The following is a 20,062-nucleotide window of genomic DNA, read 5'->3' as shown; positions in this document are numbered from 1 at the left end:
AAATAAATATTTTCATAAAAATTTTGCAAAGTGCACTGTATACCATATCAGTGATTTTTTAAAATGCAATAGGACTGAAAACAGCGTTAATTTTGAACTGTTCTTTGATACCGTTGGTAAATTTTGTCTGATATGTGGCTTTGTTTGACATCAGATGAATCACCTGTAACCTTGGGTTTGTAATCCACCATTAAAATCAGAACTTTGGAAAACCTGCCTCTTTATCTCATTTCCAACATTTTTTGACCTTGTACACTGAAGCTAGGTCAGGCTAGTTTACAGGTATAAACTTTTGTCAGTGATGAATTTAATGCGTAAAAATTGGGGATTTTCTTTTCTTCAAATAATAGCTCCACGATCAAATAAAGCTGTTTCTGACAAAAAAGGCCTTACTTTACGTACATGTAGTGATATAGACTACATTCAAATTATTTGCATGTTGGTGAAAGTTTTGTGGTAGTATATGTATGATTGTATGTACACATACATGGTCAGTCTCATTCTTATTCTGGGAATGCTCTGATAGCAGTGTTCAGCTGGTCTCTCATCTAAAAAAGTTAGGGTAATTAATTTTATCCCAGATCCTTCATAATTGTATGTATAGAGATTGTAATAGATTTATTTGGTAATGGAGTGTTGTTATTTGTTCATTTAGTAGTAGAAGTAGTAACAAAATTAGAATAAGTATTTGTTGTAGTATACTGTATAGTGTATTAAAGTAGTCCTAACAGTAGTAGAAGCATTAGCCCAACGAAGCTACGTCCATAAAACTACACATAGATTTCAAGTGCCCGTACACGATAGTTATTGTTCCATGTGGATAGATATGTATCGCGTCTGCGTTGGCAGACTAGATTGTAGATAAGATTATACAGGTATTATTTCTAGTTTGTGCTTGAGAGTTAATTTTAGTAACAGGATGACACCTGGTTTCCTGATGTCCTTAATACAGACATCAGGTCCATGATCAAAGCTATTGTCAATTTCCCTACTGGCATCTAGACCCTGTTTCCATTACCTGACGTAGCCGGGTCTATTATTTCTGCATGGAACCTCAGACCCCATTCCCAGTATAATGTCTTGAATTGGTTTCCCTTTAAAACCAATTTAGGGAACCAATTTAGAAGATCACTTTGCTAGTGTAGCCTACTCATGACCATCTCCTGAACTGGTATTCAGAACTACGGTCTTTAAAACCACATCGCGAGGTAGGTTTCCAAACTGTTATGAAAGATCGCTTCCAAGATTGATTCGAGCATTCCCATACATTATACATGTTAATAGTTTTAGGACTGTAAATGAGAATGGGGTCTGATACTCGCTCAATGGCAATTGGTATGTGTTTGGGTGTGTCCTGCTGGCATCATCAACCTGTTCCCATTACCCGAGAAAGCCTGATCTTTTATTTCTGCAGGGAGCCTTATAAATTCATGCGGGATGAACCTGATGGATTGCTCTGCTTGTCATGCAAAATTTGAATTTGTAATGAATAGAAAAAGGGAAAGATAGCCTTGAAAAATATTGTTTGCCTATTACATGTAGCTGACTACACATGCACATTATTTTACAAACTATTTTTAAGGACTTTGGACATCAATATACATGTACCTTGAGCTCTCCCAGTACTATCCTAACACATAATGTGGAAGTTTAGTTTTGAGAACCACTTTGATAAAAATACTTTTTATTATGTTTTTGCCATTAACATCCTGCCAATTTAAAGGACAAGTCCACCCCAACAAAAAAGTTATATTGAGTAAAAAGAGACAAATCCAATGAGCATAATGCTGAAAATTTCATCAAAATCGGATATAAAATAAGAAAGTTATTACATTTTAAGTTTTGGTTAGTTTCACAGAACAGTTATATGCTCTTCCTGGTCGGTATGCAAATGAGTGGACTGATGACATCACTCACTCACTATTTCTTTTGTATTTCATTATATGAAATATGAAATATTTAAATTTTCTCCTCATTGTCATTTGAAATAAAGTTTTATTCCTCCCTGAACATTTGGAACTCCCATTGTTTTAACATTTTTTTGTTCAGTCAAGTAACTCAAGTTGGTCATTATTGTCAAATTGGTAAAAAATGAAATATTGTATAATTCAAACAATATAAAACAAAGAAATAGTGAGTGAGAGATATCATCGACTCTCTCATTTGCATATCACTGAGTTGTGCATATCACTGTTTTTGTGAAAAATAAGTGAAACTTCAAAATGCTGTAACTTTCTTATTTTATGTACGATTTTGATGAAATTTTCAGCGATATGCCTGTTTAATTTTTCTCTATTGATGCAAATCAACATTTTTCTGGGTTGAACTTCACCTTTAATAACCAAAATACAGAGCTGAAATATCCTAATACAATATTGATGAGTAAAGCCTTTAAACTGATAAATGTGAATTATTTGGGCTTTTTTATTCTAATATTCTGATAACAGATCTTACAATGTTTATTGTTGTATTATTTGAGTCGAAGTGACCGTATCACCATGTCGTATAGCAATTTATTTCTTTGTAAGATCAGTGAATTTGACTGTTCGACGGATTTAGCACCCTGCTTCTGGTTTATGATTTTTTATTTATTCATATTTTTAAAAATAAATCAGCATGTAGTTATCTTAAAGTGCATATCAAAGAACTACAATGTGTCTTCAAAGTTTCCTCCATTTATATACTTGAGAAGTGGTTTTCTATCATAGAGAAAAAACAATTTATGAATATGGGGAGTGTAATTTGTTAAATTTTGACATTTTGATGTGTAAATTTTGATTTCCGATTGCAGTTTTCACACAACATTTGTTTTATGATTTTAGGACCTACTCTTCAACCTTAAGATAAATTCAACTTTGAATATGAATAATCTGTAGATTTTATAGGCCTCAATACAGGCTTGACAAGTTGGAAATAGGCATATGTTTTACAAAAATGTTTTGATTTCAAAATTTTGTGATACAAATTATATATCTCCTATTGCTATCTCCCTTTCCTATTTCCATCTTTTCCTCTATGTTATGTACATCTCCTGCTCTCACGTTCTTTGCTCATATATATATGTGCCCAATAATTTATTCATACTCTTGAGCTTGCACAGGGTTATGTTTAGAAAGGATAGATGGCTCATCATACCTACATACAGCCATGTAGGCTGCATCAACCCGTGGGCTTCTCTCTTTATCCATCTCCCTTGCACATAATACATGCCCATGAATAAATGATACATGCCTTGGTTTGGATGCAGGTGCTAAAGTGGATTTTATATCCCGACGGTGGTGTGGCGGCGGCAGCACGCAATCGTCTCGCCATCTTTTTATTTCATTTCTGCTCTTTTTCTTATCATAAAAATGTCACATTTTGATCATATTGTCTGTGAACCTCCATAGAGATGTTTGAGGTTTTACCAAGGTGATGTAGTCCTTTGGTGATGTGACTAATTGAACATTCACAAAAGGTTTATGCCTGACATCTGGATCATTCATACCCCTTTCATAAACCCATCCTCCAATTAGCCGCCTAAGAGTAATGCGGATAATTCAATAAAAATTGCGTTCACAAACTCCGAAAATAATCCGCACTATTTTTACGAGCGCCCGTCCTGAAAAAGGCGGATAATCGTCATGACAACTGCACACGCCCCCTTCGATGCGGTTGTGTTGGAAAAGGGTGACCTTGTGACCGCACCGTGGCAAATATCCGCATTATTTGGAAAGTGTTCATAAAGTCAAAATCTGGTCCCGATGCCGCTATTATGCGGATAATAGCAGCATCAAAATAATGCGGATAACTCTGGTCCTCCTCCGATTTCAACGACCAAATTATGCTGCTATTAGCCGCATAATTGGGTTTATGAAAGGGGTATCATTGAACATTCACCAAAGGTTTATGCCTGACATCTGGATCATTTACTCTCAGTGGAGAAAGACTTCACACTAGTTTTGTACCTTCAGTCACACTATGGACCCTACAACAATAGTAGAGACAGTGATTTTCCATTTCAACAAATGGTCTTTCCCGTTTCTAAAAATCTGTAATTCCTTTTCAACTTGATCTATAAATGGAAATTCCGTTTTGTCACTGCTAATGTACACAGCAAAAATCTGAATTCCGTTTTGCAAAGGTGAATTCCATGAATTTTTGCATGAAAAGTATAAGAACCAAACGGAATTTCCGTTTTATTTACCGGTAAAATGGAAAATCACTGTCCCTACAATAGGTCTATGGTCACACACACAGGCAGCTCTACGTGATAGCGAAAATAACAAATAAAAATCATGGAATAATACACACTGCATTGAAGCCAGACTAATGAAAAAAGGTTGCCAGCTCTGCATTATGAAAAAATAAGTTTTTGATCACTTCACCATTTTCTACTTCATCGAGTGGAATGAAATCCAAAAGTAAAGTAAAAATTACTGTAGGTGTAAAGTCTTTTTAATTTTTTTTTAGATATATTTATTAAGAATATAACAACATAATCATTCAACAAATATTATCTAGTACATGTGTTAAAACATATCCAGTTTTCAGTAGCTAAATGAAATTTACCAGAAACTGATGACATAATTGCCAACTTAACCTCTTTGAATTTTGAAAAAAATGAATGATAACTATGCAAGATTATTCGATTTTCCATTGACCATTCCTAACTTCTGGAGAATTTCAGAGTATTTCTGAAATGAGCACACCATGGAACAGTTGCTTTTGACCCCTAACATATCTTGCACGCTGTCCTGTAGTGATTCATACAGGGTTCAACTACATGTACATGTAGTTCATGCAAGGGAAACGCATTGAATTTGTATGCGAACTGTGCCAACTGAAATTCAGTCTTCTAGCAAACCTGGATTGGTAGTATGAAGAACCCTACTTTTTGCCTCATGATGGTGGATGTAGGGACATCTTGAGGAACAGACTAACATCCAAATAGCTGCCATATTTTGAACACACAGGGAAGTTTAAAATTCAACTAAAGGACGTCACTTGGCAAATGAAAATGACAATTAAGGCTATCCTAATTTCTGCTCAAATATTGCTCATAAGTTTATCTCTGCAAGTCCAGTATTATCCACAAATAGGCGAAGTATGCCAGCAACAATGAGACAACAAGAGCAATAAGGCTGATCCTTGCAACGCATGCTGAACATTTCAGCATTCCTGTGTATCCCTGCCTTACATCACCAAATGTAAGACAATACCAGTTATTGGTTCCACTGACATCAGTGTAAGAAGCTCCCAAAGCCTTTGAAATCTCGACACAGACATAGCCACCTTGATACGTTGAGCACATATCGGAAGAAACATTGATCATGGTGTGGACGTTCTCGATGACAATAGTTTCTCCAGCTGCAATCCCGACGTCGATGTTAGTGGCTGATGTCAGCAGAGGGGTAATGTCGTGGGTTGTTGCCCCTCTTGCTAATGGATTGGAATTGTCGCTCACCTTGAGGAGGAGGTCATAGAGGTCAGAGCCAGATGCTGTGATGTCTGTTCCTCCAGCGTTCTTGATGGTAACATTGTAGGTGATGATGTTGTCAACATCCAGGGTGAATTCAGTGAAGTCATTGGTGATAACAAGACCAAATGCTTGAATATCTGAAGGACTTGAATGGCCGTCAGTCAGCACATCAGTGGCATTCCCAGTGACATCAGTGAAGATGGATTCCGTTCCTGGGCCATCCCCAGAACCTTCTTGGCAGTCACCTAACTCAGATAAGCTGATGAATACAACAGAGAGAAATACCAGTATGGTGAGGCCAGCCATTTTTAGGATTTTTTCTTGCGACCGATTACTGTTACAAACGGATAATTATTTCCCGATTTATTTTGCTTGGAAACTGGCGTAGAATTACAAAAATCACTCTTTGAGTTGTACAGACAGTGGTACGTCTCTGGCCGTTCTTGGTTTAGTCATGGATCTTCAATTTAGATGGCTGATTGGTCATTCATTGTCTTTTCTTCCGTTATGGACCAACCTTGATCTATCAGTCATGTACATTATTTGTGATGAAGATGTTGGAGAAGATTTCCAAGTGTACAATATACACCTGTATAGGATGCAGAGGAATGGCAGAACTGGCGTTTGTTATGCGATTTATCATCCTCGTTGTAGTATTAATATTTTAAAGGTTCCACTACGTAAACAAATTATTTCTCTCATAATAGATGAAGCGTTACTGTGCATTTACATGCGTCGTTATCGTAATGGAAATATAATGGAACTGGACTTGATTAATAGGTTTCTATTGAAATTGACTTTGGTTGACCAACAATGCAGGTAAAATAACCTTCATATTTCTTAGATAATTTATTCATTGGTTGATGATGATTATAATAATAATAATAGACATTTGTATAGCGCCAACTGCCAAGCCTATTTCAAAATTATCTGTCTCTAGGTGCACTGTTATTATTACCTGTGGGTGTTTCATAAAGCTGTTCGTAAGATACGAATGACTTTACGCACGACTGGTGATCCTTTCTTGTGCTATCTGATATCCCTATGTAATTGAGTTATGACCCAAGAACAGGTTCCAGTCGTGCGTAAAGTCGTTCGTAACCTTACGAACAGCTTTATGAAACACCCACCTGGCTTTAGTTTGGGCTTTTTCCAATGCTCCTTGATATAGGAAACGATCATGACAGGTACCCATCCATCTCAAGCGCTTTAAATACTGCAAAAAGTGAAGAAAAAAATTTGTTGAAGGAAAGTTAAAACCCATGACTCTCTATTTGGAACACAACATTTCAATTTCTTTATATCACAAGTTGATTATTACTCTCTTGGAAAAATTTGAATTTTTTTTCATTGAATAGTGTTCTTTGAGCACATCTTTACACAGTGGTTGGATTTGAGAAATATATATCAGATTATATCTTGAAATTTTCAGCCCATTCTTTGCTTAAGAATTGGTTTGATATCAAAAAATGAAAATTGCAGATATTTTTACTTTTATGTGGCACCCGACCAAAATAAATTTTCCTTTAAAATCTCAAAATAAAAGTAAAACACAATTTTGAATTCCAGCTAACTGCTTTTAGGGCATGTACTTTCATATAATTTGATATTAGATTGGAATAATGACATATATACTGTACATGTACTTTATTTATTTATTTTTTTGGTGGGGGGGGGGACTGGGGTGTAGCATAATTAATTGGAAGTTAAGGTATAACAATCCATGTTTTCTGGATGAGTTTCATTTGAATTCTGTAATTAAGGGTTTCTGATCAATTCTTATATTTGACTTGTTGGACCAAGTCTGAAATGAGACAAAGACACTGTTCTCATTATACTTTTTAAAACTAGTTTATTGAAAATAGGTTCAAGAAACCAGTTTGGAAGATCGCTTTGCTAGTGTTCCCATTTGATCAGCCAAAAGTGGTTTTCAAAACCACTTCACATAAAGTGGTCTTGTTGCTTTGGGAACGCTCTCAGTAGGAACGACATGTTTTAAGCGAAATTCGAAACCGCAGCGTAGACATTTTACACACAGTGTGCGGAGTAGCGCACTCGAAATGTGTGAAGATCGCTTCCTGAAAAACGGTTGTGTCCTCACTTACGCTAAAACCAGTTCAATGAGGCAAAGCGATCCTGAAAACTACAGGTGGTTTTCGAACCGGTTCGGAAGATTGCTTCCAAGACCGCTTTGACCGTTCTCGTTACACGTTAGACTAGTTTCCACTTAAAGCTAGTTTCCAGTAAACTAGTTTTAGGACAGTAGTGAGAACGGTGTCAAACATCAAAGCTACAATGAGTCTGGTGTATAAAGTGGATCGTCTACATGGGCGACATGTATCTCAAGACTCTGATATATAGGTATAAATCGCATATTGATTCAATAGGTGGGGAACTCCCCTTAATCATTTTAGGCCTATGTAGGTCACTAGGTCTACATACCAGCCTGGCTTCACCAACGGGCAAGTGGGCAGGGGGTATGCAGTTCGATACTCGCGTTTGATTCCATACTTGGTTTATGTTCAATTGGTCTACAGGCAGTTGGTCTATATCTCTGATACTTGTAGTCTAGGTCCACATGGGCTGCACCCATGTTGATCCAATTGCCGTTTGGTCTTTAGTTAGACTTGTGATGAATGTCTATGCATGTGTAGTAATTGGATGTTGAATCTGTGGAACATTTATGAAGCCTACAACACACACAGAGGTAGATCGGGCCAAGGTCCACAGCAAATTTCAATGCCGAACAGTGATAGACTTTTACTTCTATGCATCAAACCAGAGTAACTTTTCAGTTTTTTAACATGAACCACAGTCTTAGTTTTTATATGTACTGATGTTTCTTCTAACACATACCCTGAGCAATCACTAGCTTATAAATCAGTTGAACTCTGCATCTCAATTAGTCTTATATCAATAGCCTTGTATGTAACCCTAAACCAATTACAGACAAGTCACATGACTATGTAACCCAAAAGCAATGACATGTCATCCAGGGAAAATATAGACTGCATCAATTACATGTACAGGCCTAGATATTAAATGGCCAATATTTGTACCACTAATATGAAGTGAATACAAACGATCCACAGTACATGTAGTTGTGGTTACAGAAAAATATTTCAATCAGTTGTGAAAGAAATGAGCAATTAATAGGATATAGTATCATAATAAAAGTTATAGCTCAGATCCCAGGCTATTGCTTATCATATTTTATATATACATGTATGTATGTGTCCATGTTTATTTTGTTCTTGCTTCTTATTTCCCCAAAAGGTCAATTGTAGATATTGGGGCATCCTATTGGTCCCATCAGTGCTTATATAGCCATCCATCAGCCTAATTTGATTTCACTAGCCAAGGGATGTCCCCATTCCCTTCCAGAGATGAGAGTAGATGAGAGACATCAGTAGAGAGGGGGGTGGGGGAGATCTGGGCCTCGTCTAATACATAGAGCTATCATTATTCCGATCAACCACAACTATGGAAAGCCAGCAACGTCAACATCTAAACTGCATGCTTGTTCAAAACATTTTCTCACCATGATGTATATTCATACATTCGTAATTTTCTTAAAGTTTCAGGGCGTTTCTCTGTGTGGACAATGTGCAAATTTCCTGTACAAAAAATGTTGACATTGATGTATTTCCATACAGTTGTGGTCGATCGGATCAATCATAACTCTTTATAAGATGTGGCCCTGATAAGGCAATAAAAATGGAAGAATAAAAGAACAATTTGGCAGTAATCCCAGCAATAATAGTACACAGCAAACCTGCTCTTGAAAATTTTACAAAATGTTGTTTAATATATGAACTGAGCGAAGTTGGCTCAGTCGGTAAAGCGTCTGCCCGTCGAACCAAAGATCGTGGGTTCGAGTCCACCCCGGGCAGATGACTGAAGCCAGTGCGTTGTGTGTAAACGTCTCTCCCCTGTTTCATAGATGCAGGCTATGTTACAGTGGAAAACACTCCGTCCCTCAGATAGGACGTTAAATGGAGGCCCCGTGTAGAGGAGAATCACCACCTTTGCATGTTAAGAACCCATTGCACTATTCGAATAAGATTAGGGGGAAACCCCGATGTAGTGGTCCACCTGCATTCCCCCAACCAGTTATCGGGAGGAGAGACCTGCGGGTCACAGTTCTGTGTGCGCGCCCTTGTAGACGACCCAGATTGGCTGGCTCCTCCAATGCGCCTTTGAATGTCTTTGACAGATATATGGCACGATACAAATGCTGTGCATCACCTTACAGTAGTTGTTTAAACAGTTTGAACAACCATGATTAATGTGTTGAAGATTAATTAATATGAAAAATTAAAATTTTGTTACCTTTCATTTTTCTTCATATGTTTTTAAGAAAAACTCCTGAAAAAAACATCTTCATTAAAATAATTACTCATCAGATGCCCTCATTTTCAAAATAAGACCTAAAACAGCCAAAATGTTTGGTCCAAATATTGATTATAATCCCATACATGCATTTCTGTGTGCAGTACTTATTCTTAAAGGGGATGTTCACCCTAATGAAAAGTTTGTTGTATTATTTAAAATACCTATAAAATATATTGGTGAATGTTTGAAGAAAATCCATCAAATATTAAGAAAGATATTACAATTTCAAGTATTTGATTTGTGACATCATACAAGCACCATATGTTCTGTAATGATATAAATGCATAAATTTCAAGTTTTTAATAGTTCATGATGACTAAAAAAAATCTATCAGGGGTGGATGTGAATTGAGTTTGTCTGTTGAGTTTTGATGTACTGAAGGTACAATATAGGCCTATAAAGCATTTTCAATTTTTGTGAAAATGACATTTCATTTATTTGTTTTAACTCCGGACATATGGGGAAGCTGCTTGCATATGACGTCACAAATCAAAAATTTGAAATTGTTATCAATATTTCAATCTTTGATGGATTTTCTTCAAACCTTCACCAATATTCATTATCATTTTTTCAGCTATTTTTACAATAAACTTTTGTCAGAGTGAACTTCCCATTTAAATAATTTTAGAGGGTTCTAAAATCCTACAGCAAGCAAGGTTTTTTTTTGTTACAACATAACATGCAATCACTTTGAACTCCTATCCCCCCCACATGACATTTTCATGATCAGAGCCAAACTGTATCTTTAACACCAATCATTCTCCCTTTTTCCTTCCACTGAGGAAAACTATCTTCCATCGCACCTGTTGTCTCCTCTCTTGTTCCACTAATCAATTCCAAATGTAATAATGAATCAATACATTGGGTCAAGTTTAGGACTGTATCACTTTGGACTCCGCCCCCCTCCATCCCCTCCTTCCAATTTTTATGAGCCTTCCTTATTTCATACTCAAAATCAAAACCAGACTTTTGATCAAGTTTGAGAATATATCCCTGCAATTCCTCTCTCCTTTGACAATTTCTACCAATATTTTAAAGTCTGTCTAAAGCTTTGGAGGTGTTGGTAAACTTTCAATATAGGAATTAGACCTATATATTGAACTATCTAAAACTCCAATCGTAAATAAGTGCAGTGCATGGTTGTTCAATCTGTTTTCATCTGTTATATCTTTGTGAAAATTTAAAATTCAATTTTTGGATGTGTAACTCTGTAATATTATTTTTCTTTTAAAAATGGCACTTTGAGCAAGATATCTTAGAAGTTTAGTGATTGAATATCAGAAAGCTACACACAAAATACCAGGAAATTCATTCTCACCCCAATCCATGCTTGAGAAGTTGTTGTATAGCAAGAAAGAAAGAAAACACAGGTATTTCAAATTTGATTAGACACCTGACCAGTGACCAAAATATTTTTTATCACATAAAATCATTGAATTCATGTTTTTTTATTTCATATTCTCCATATTATAACTGTTCAAGAACATACACCTATAAAGGCCTACATTTATTAATCTAGCAATGAATTGGAATAGTGACATAGTGCCAAAATTGGAAAAGTCGTTTGTTATAAAATGTTCTAAAATTCATTGTTTTGCGGGCGCAATGACATTAATTACACTTTTCTGTACCATGATTTTAACTGAGCAGGTTGAGATGAGGTGGAGCTTATACCCCTTTCATAATGCGCTTTTCACCGGCGAAGTTCGCCAGTGAAGGGGAAAGTGTCCAGTATGAAAGGTACACAGGAGAACTTCACCAGTGAAGTTCGGCGGCGAACTTCTCTACCTCTAGAGGTCGAGAACTTCGCCGGCGAAACTGTTTCACCAGCAAAGTTCGCCGGTGAAAAGGCCAGTATGAAAGCAAACCGGAGAACTTCTCCTCTTTAATGACGTCAGAGGTCAATTTTTTCCTCTCCCGAAGTCCCCTGTACCGAGATTCCGCGCGCGATAAGTTGCAAGCTCAGCTGAATGCTATGGCCAAGTAGATACCCTCGAACATAATTATTTTTTTACTAACAATATTTTTTTTAAAGTACTTTCTACATGTATAAAATGCGCTTAAATATAAAAACAAGGTGATATTGTTTATTTTTCTCGTAATACTTCCAAAATATGTTGTAATTAATTTTTTAAATACCTTTTTGTAATAGGTAAGAAGTAATGTTTACAATTTTCTTTCATTTTGTTCTGCGATTGCCCTTTGACTTTCGCCTGGGAAGAAATGTCAGTGCGAAAGGGTACATTTTTTTCTTCGCCGGGGAAGTGAGGAATGCGAGGCGGAGAAATTCGCTGGCGAAGTTCGCCGGTGAAAATGAAGAGGGCAGTATGAAAGGGGTATACAGCTCACCCTGGATGATATGCATTCCAGACACCATCCTTGGGCTAACAAATGTCAACACTGGGATATAAATAGAAGCCCCAGACTGGGCACAGTTGGTAGCATAGCATATCCCATCCAGACCAGCAATCTGATGATGATTGTCTGTCACTGAAAGGTTTCAACTCTTTATGATTAATGTGCATTTTATCCCTCCATAAAGGGTTGGGGAAAAAAGTTCACAGGGAAAAATGTAGGGTTTTTAATCAAATCAATTTGCTTTTACTAGTATTGTGGATCAGTAGATAAGTCCCCAGAATGTAAGTAACAATGTCCACAGTTCACATCTGCCACTCCCCATCTAGTCAATAAATGGCTACCTGTCAGGATTTAGAAGTAAAAAGATATTGGCAAAGGATAGTAAAGTTATTAGCACATGTAAATTATGCAATGAAGTTTAAAAATAAGCATTAATATCATCTTTATAATAGGAGCTGAAGATAGAATGAAACCAAATATTTATCACTAGGGTCTCACAGCTGTAGACTATCACATGAAACCCCCCCCCCCCCTCAAAAAACCTCACAGTGAGCTCAAGAGACAAAGCATGACCTTAAAGTGTCCTTCCAGGGTAAACAAAATGAGTCATACTAGAGATAAGACTTGTATCAAAACTTCCAGTGTAAAAACATGCCTTGTTTCTAAACTCATTAAGCCTATAGTATGAGAAAGGACTACCTTACCATGGAGGTAGGAAGACCTCCATGCTCCAACCCTATTGTTCCTACCCCATAAGAGGATGGAGTTGGACTTTAAATATGTTTCATATATATACATAATGATATAGGTATATTTAACCCAGGGAAGCCACTTCAGATCTGAAAACTGTTCTCCCAGTGGGCCCTGCTATTATTATTACCCCGGCTTTAGCTGGGCTGCCTAGGCGCTCAAAGCATTCAAGGAATTTCTTCCTATGTACCGGGTACCCATTCACCTCACCTGGGTTGAGTGCAGCACAGTGTGGATAAATTTCTTGCTGAAGGAAATTACGCCATGGCTGGGATTCGAACCCACGGCCCTCTGTTTCAAAGTCAGAAGACTAATCTACTGGGCCACAACGCTCCATGAGGCAAGTTCTAATACCTCCATGTTCATATTATTAAGATATGAAGGAGGTTATGGATGGTTGAAACAAGTGAAAGGTAATGAAGCGTTGGGAGTGACAGAAGGGTTGGAAGGGGTGAGTATCAGCTATTGGTCTACACCCACTCTCCATTTGGTCTCATCCCACTTGGTCTAATCCTACTTCATCTACAACCAGTTTGTCTACTAACCATTTCGTCTAATTGCCAGTTAGCCCATTTACCGTTGAGCTGGTTCATGAGCTCCTCAGCAAATGCAAAAGAAAGAGCTAGAAATGTGGTGGATATGAGAGAGACAATGTTTGCCAGTCAAAGCCACAAGAAATGCAGACTTGTTGGGGCATTAAGATTTGCTTGTATGACCTTATATTAAACTGCAAAGCAACTCAACTGTTGCTGAAGGTTTGAGCTCAATATAATGTATTATAGTGACCAGTCTTTCAGCAAAAAAATTATATTATTCAGATTCTGTTTGTTTTCTCAGAGCTATTTTCTTAAGAATCCAGCAGTGTTTTCACTCCTCGCAAATCAGGAAAATGCATGTAATGTGATATTTTAAAAAAGTGTTTGCATTTTTCATGAAGAAGAATAAACATTCTAATTTCTTGCAAAATTATGTTTGTTTGATTTATATATGTACCTATGAGATGGATCCTCATAATTTTAGGATAACATTCACATCAGCTACATAACTAGTGTGAAAATAACAGGTATTTTTCCTGCTCAGGGAGGTGTAGAAGCTCCTTTCTCAATTTGGACAAGATAGGCTGTGGCCTTGCTAGTGGGCAAATGCAATGAAATTCTGTGTAGAATTCCCTGAACAAACCTGAAATTCTGAATTTCATTCTGAGTTGAATTGAAACCTGATCCTGCAAAGCTGGTGCATATGCATCATTTTAATCTTTTTTCTCAGTTTGTGGTAATGATGGTTGCTTGAATGGTATTATCAGCTTGGAAGGATTAGATGTTGGAATTGAGAATGAAAAAAAAGGATCATAGTTTTTCCTACAATTGCAAACCCATTATATCATGATTCCCTAGCCCCCCCCCCCCTCTATCTCTCTCTCTCTCTCTTTCACACACCCATTTTTTATTTCCCTATGAAGAATACTAGTTTCAGTCAATTTTTATTTAACTCAAGCAGCTGAGCAACATCAGTGCCATCCATACCTCATGCTTGGTTCAAATTGCTTGTACATGTATACTATCTTACCTTGTCCATTACTTAATTATTAATGAATACTGTTTTGTTGGACACTCCTGAAATCAATCATAATTTTGGACTAGCTTTATTAAAGATACCAACTACTTTTGCTATATTCCCCATGTCTTGTTCTGTGTTTTGGTGGAGTTGGGGTGGGGCATTCCTAAAAGGATGTCCTTGAAGAGTTAACAAGACTGTAATAACTTTGATTGTTTTTTTTCATTCTTGCTTATTTTCACTTTCGCAATGTAGTGTTATTGGTGTCATCTGTATTTGGCTTATAGTTTTGTTAGAAGAGGTCTGTATTCATTTTATAGTACATACTAGAAATGCAAAAAAAAATTTTGCCTATTTTCACTCTTTAAATCTGTTCTCTGAAAACACCCTAGTTGATGTCTTCCAGTTGGCTAAGAAACACATATGGCACTACCCAAACACTGTCATCTTTCCTTTTTTTAATTTAAATCTCCCAAGGTTCCGAGCTTTGGAAATGAACGTGGCAGCCAGTAACCAAGTCAACGTGCAATGTAGGTTGTTTGTGTGCGCCGCCGGTGGGCGTTATTCTGCAGCTCGATCAATAATCGGCATTGATCGTCCAAAATTCATGGGGCTGCTAGGTGAACTTCTGCCATTTGAAAATTCTAGATGACTAGATGCAACATGTGTCTGGACATGGCAATTCATGTCCATGTTGCTTGTCGCTTGATGACGGGCAGAACCAAGAGAATAACCTTAAAGTGGGTTGGAAAAGCATAGGATTGAGGAGCAACAGGAAGAAGGGGCAGGTGTCTTTGTCGAGCCCTGCTCTTGGCCTGGGATTTTTTTTCATTATGAGCCTTGGAGTTACCCAATCAGTGAATTAAATTAGGCATGGGCTAGGTGTGCAGAAAGGACGTTGATTGCTATGTATGGGACTGGTCATTATTGTTTTGCACTTTCTGTTGCTTTCTCAGTTTATGAATGAAATTTGTTTTACGAGAGTCGAGAGTCATGGTTTTTCCTTAAGTATCTATACATACATGTAGATAGATCAAATTTATCATATTGGTACCCTTTATTTCATTTCTGGTAGACATATTGTAGGTGATTGATATAAACAGGAGACCCCAGTTTTCTTTTTTCCAGCAGTCCCCTTTATGTCATGTATAAATTCCATAAATTGTAATTTCCTTAGAAAATTAAAAAAAAATTGATTTAGCTGTGCAATCTTTTAATTATTCGATACATCAAATTTTAGCCTGATCAAATCGCTGACAATTCTTACATTATCAGGTATTCTACTTGGTACACATTTCTTTTAACTTTTAATAAAAAATAAAACCATGTACATCTTGTTTTTACCTACTGATAAAGGTAATGTACTACATGCAGGGACACTAGTGAACTATGCTGTACTATAAATGTTCCTGATTTGAAATTAATTGAATCTGAATGTAGGAATGGGAAGGACGAGTCCCTGGTATCCATATTTAGAACAATGCTTTCACATTGAATTATCTTCCCTTGATTGATTGGTACCAGATCTCATCAGCCTTTCATTAATTCAAATTCTACTGGTGCGTGAATTATTGATTAATGGTGCACGCTGAATACAATTTCACTGAAAGAAATGACATGTATTTCTATTAATGGGACTAGCCATATTAGTGTCATTATGTTTATTTCTATTCATATTTGATATTAAACTGTTCAATTATAGGACTTGGATATATAGAACCAAATAGAACTCAAACCTTTACGGTTCTAATTAAAGTGATTAGGATTAAGAGACATAAATCTACATTCTGCAAGTAAACTTTGGGTGTTTTCAATGTTGATTCTGAAATTTAAATAGCAACATGAATCATGATTGAAAATGCGGCTCTACTGAGAAACAATGTCCCCCAATCCCGATCATATCAGTTCATGTCCTTCAGATCGCCATTGGGAGGAACATATAAACACTAAAAAAAAGATATGATTTATCAAAACAAAATGTTACAAAACTTGCATACTTGAATGAATACACATGTTAAACCATTGATTGACAAATATACAATATTGGTGGCAATGATGAACTTTGGGTTATCTTTAGTTGTTAGTTTGTGTGTGTGTGGTGTATGTGTGGGTGTGTGTGTGTGTGTGTGGGTGTGTTTGTGTGTGTCTGTCCATTTTTTTTTTTTTTTTTTTTTTTTTGTAAATAGGTGTTGATGATTGCTGCACGTACATGTACCTTTAAATTTTATCTTTTGTTTACATCGGTTATGTATACTTTGGTTTATAATCATGTTTGGAGCTTGGCTTTTATATAAGGCTCAGCCTTTCTGCCACTCTTTATACTTTCATTTCTATCCGAGTAAAGTAATTTTTCATTCTTGTTTTTCTTTGTATCGTTTTGCGTACTATTAATGTCATAATTATTTATATTATATATTGTCTATGTTATTATATATATGTTTGTTTTTAATGAAAGTATTAAATAAATGAATTGAATTGAATTGAGTTTTAAAATACTGTATGTATGCACATGAGCACCATGGTATCATTTATTTATGTTTGACTTTGATGCTATCCTATTCCACTCAATAATGAGATTGCATCAGGTAAACAAAAATATTCAATTTCAATATCTACAGTAAACCAAAACAGGGGGTTCCTTTGATCATACCATTGAAGAATGTATTGATGCATTTACCATCTCTGGTATACATACGCATGCCCATCCCGCATCATAATGACTATGTACAGCACCTCAGTGAGAATGCAAATTCGTCGGCATTGGCGAATATCCATGAGATACTAATAGTGCCATATGTTTGACTGATTGTATGGAGGTATTTCAATCCTCCAGGAAGCGACCGAGAAGGGAGAATGAAGAGAGGCGTTGGAGAAAGAGCATCTTGGCCAGCACATCCCACTGTGCTCTTATTTATCTGGTGGGTGCCTGGTGATGAGAAAAGAAAAGATAGTGACAGGAGAGAAAGAAAGAGAGAGAGAAGGGGAAGAGAGTGCTTAGTTTCCGACTGTATGACCTTTAAAGATGGTTCAAATACCTTTATATTCATTGCCATCTAGTATACAATGATATTCCTTTCTTTAAAACCTCTTTCGGTTGACAAAGCAGTGCCTCTGCATTGCAATTCTGGCTTTCCACTTGAAGATATGTTGTAAGAGAATCTGATAAGAAATATATTGGAAGTAAAAATAACTATAAAGACATCATCTTTCATTTCAAATTCATGTTGGTCTTCTGCATGGAAATTGATCAAGCACTTTTTATGATTAGGGCTTGTTGTAACAATGTAAAAAGTTACCCAAAAGGGAGTGTCCTCATCGATAATGCCATCCTCTGCATTGATAATACGATGGACATGCAGTGAGCAACTTGCTGTTTTGCAGCGCTTTTGAAAAATGGCTACAAAACGGTGAATTTTGCTCACTGTGATCAAATGTTTTGCCATGATGTGTGAGAATAGTTAGTTAGTGTATGTTGCTTGATATTTCTGAAATGTCAAAATGCAGCGTCATATAATAATAATAATAATATAGGGTATATATATTGCGCACATATCCACCTTGTTAGGTGCTCAAGGCGCTCCTATATTACCCGGCTAAGCTAGGCGTTCATAGCGCACACAGCTTTTTAAGGAATTACTTCCTACCGGTACCCATTTACCTCACCCGGGTTGAGTGCAGCACATTGTGGATCAGTTTCTTGCCGAAGGAAATTACGCCACGGCTGGGATTCGAACCCACGACCCTCTGTTTCAAAGTCCGAAGACTAATCCACTGGGCCACAACGCTCCACATTTTGATGACTACTTTGTAACCAATGGAAGAATGGTGGGGAGGGAGGTATTGGATATGTGTGCGTCACAATTTTTAAGGCCTATGTGGCTGGCATAAGGGGCATTATGGGCATAAGCACAAGAGTTAACAAAATCTTCTTGTGAATTCCTATCCGGAGCATTATTCAGAATTTCTTTCTCATTACAAAATCACTAGATGTTATGGCGTGTGCCTGTAATCCAAGCTAAATTGGGGGAAAGTTACAAATTGATGCAGAGGTTTGAGGTTCAAGCCCTGGTTATGTCTTTCGGATGATGATGTTTAATGTCAGCCCCAGATTTAAATAATCATATCTGATTGATTCATACCTGTCAAAATACAATCACACACACATACATCACTGTCAGTAAAGCAGGTTAGAGATGAGATAGCATGCACTATCTATGTGGTGAGGAGGAAAGGCACATAGACTTGGGTACCAGGATTTCCTTTCAGTTAATTATTTATCTGATGGCAGTAGGTCTGGGGCCCGTTGCAGAAAGAGTTGCAATCAAACGCATCTCTAAAAATCATGCGCGACTTCATTTTCAACCAATCAACAGCGCGCATTTTGGACTTGCGATTTATTTTTTGACTTGCGTTTAAACGCAACTCTTTCTGCAACGGGCCCCAGGAGTGTCAAAGGGGGAAATCCCTAGTTTCCAATGATCATGATTTATAGATTAGGTATTGAGTGAGTTCTTGGGCAGTGTGGTGAGGATTGGGGGTAGGTCAGATGAGGTACTTGGTGAATAACTTAGGGTTTGAGGACTGAGGAGCTTAATGAGACTACTCATCATTATACTTTTTGAATCTCCTTGGTCTATTAAGTTGATAATAGAAAGGTGCTTGAAGATATTATTTTAAAAATGGGACTGTGCTCATGTAAGGCTTCACGTGCACCAGACGAATGATTTTAGGTTTGGATCGATCAGGTTTTTTTTTTATGGAATCATGTAGGTCCATGATGAGAAGGAAGACCTTGGATAATCTAATACACATTGGCTGGTTGTTTATATACTTCATTTTCAAGTTTCTTAGGAACATAACCACCTTGAAGATGACTCAAATTTAGGCCTGAGGTAAGGTGAAGGAGGGTTAACAACCAAGAGCAACAATATGTCTAATGATTCAGAGAAGGGTAGTTCACCTTCAGATGGAAAGGTGTCTTGCGATAATGGCTGATGTAACGAGAAGTGACAAAAGGAGGGTTGAATCACCAAATGACTGGAAAAATATTTATAGCATTTGAAAGCTTGCATGACCAGTGAAGCAAGATAACAGCAGTACTCTGTATGATGAGCTCTTGATAAGATACAGGAGGCTTGGCTGCATTTTTCATTTTACTCTGCCCAGTTGGGCGGAAACAACAGTTGCTTCACCTGTGTTTGCTGACTTCATTTGTCAAGTTGAAGCATGGACCTATTACGAATAGGTCCATGGTTGAAGCAAGGTAGTCTCCTAAGTTTTTACCCCCCTCCTTGATTCTATTTTTGACTGTGTTAGCTTATTAATATCTAATTGCCCTAATCAATATCATCATCAAGGTTGTCAAACAAAAATAGGTCTGTAATTCTTTCATTCCCATAATCTTATTGTAAGGAGCGCAAGATTCCCAAACTGATATATTTAAACAGGAAAGTAATAATGGATTTAACCTTGAATGGAGTGAAAAGATTGGAATATGTTGCAGTTTTACAAGTGTGGTTGAATATATGAAATTTTGATTTCTGA

At 36.9% G+C, this 20,062-nt stretch overlaps 1 protein-coding gene across 1 annotated transcript; it reads right to left on the bottom strand.

The window, feature by feature from the left end:
• Window positions 1–324: 324 nt before the first annotated feature.
• On the bottom strand, window positions 325–9,165 carry LOC129261198 (uncharacterized). The gene has a single exon (XM_064114477.1). It carries the CDS (start codon window positions 5,765–5,767, stop codon window positions 5,048–5,050), a length of 720 nt encoding a protein of 239 aa, XP_063970547.1. The 5' UTR covers window positions 5,768–9,165; the 3' UTR covers window positions 325–5,047.
• Between the last annotated feature and the right edge of the window lie 10,897 nt (window positions 9,166–20,062).

The sequence above is a fragment of the Lytechinus pictus genome, unplaced genomic scaffold, assembly GCF_037042905.1.
Source record: "Lytechinus pictus isolate F3 Inbred unplaced genomic scaffold, Lp3.0 scaffold_19, whole genome shotgun sequence".
Classification (NCBI taxonomy): domain Eukaryota; kingdom Metazoa; phylum Echinodermata; class Echinoidea; order Temnopleuroida; family Toxopneustidae; genus Lytechinus; species Lytechinus pictus.
Note: the sequence above shows the minus strand (reverse complement) of the source record. Positions and strands in the feature narration are given on the sequence as shown.

Excerpts from the sequence above, each read along its gene's own strand:
- LOC129261198 (XM_064114477.1), bottom strand. The coding sequence starts at position 5,767 with ATGGCTGGCCTCACCATACTGGTATTTCTCTCTGTTGTATTCATCAGC.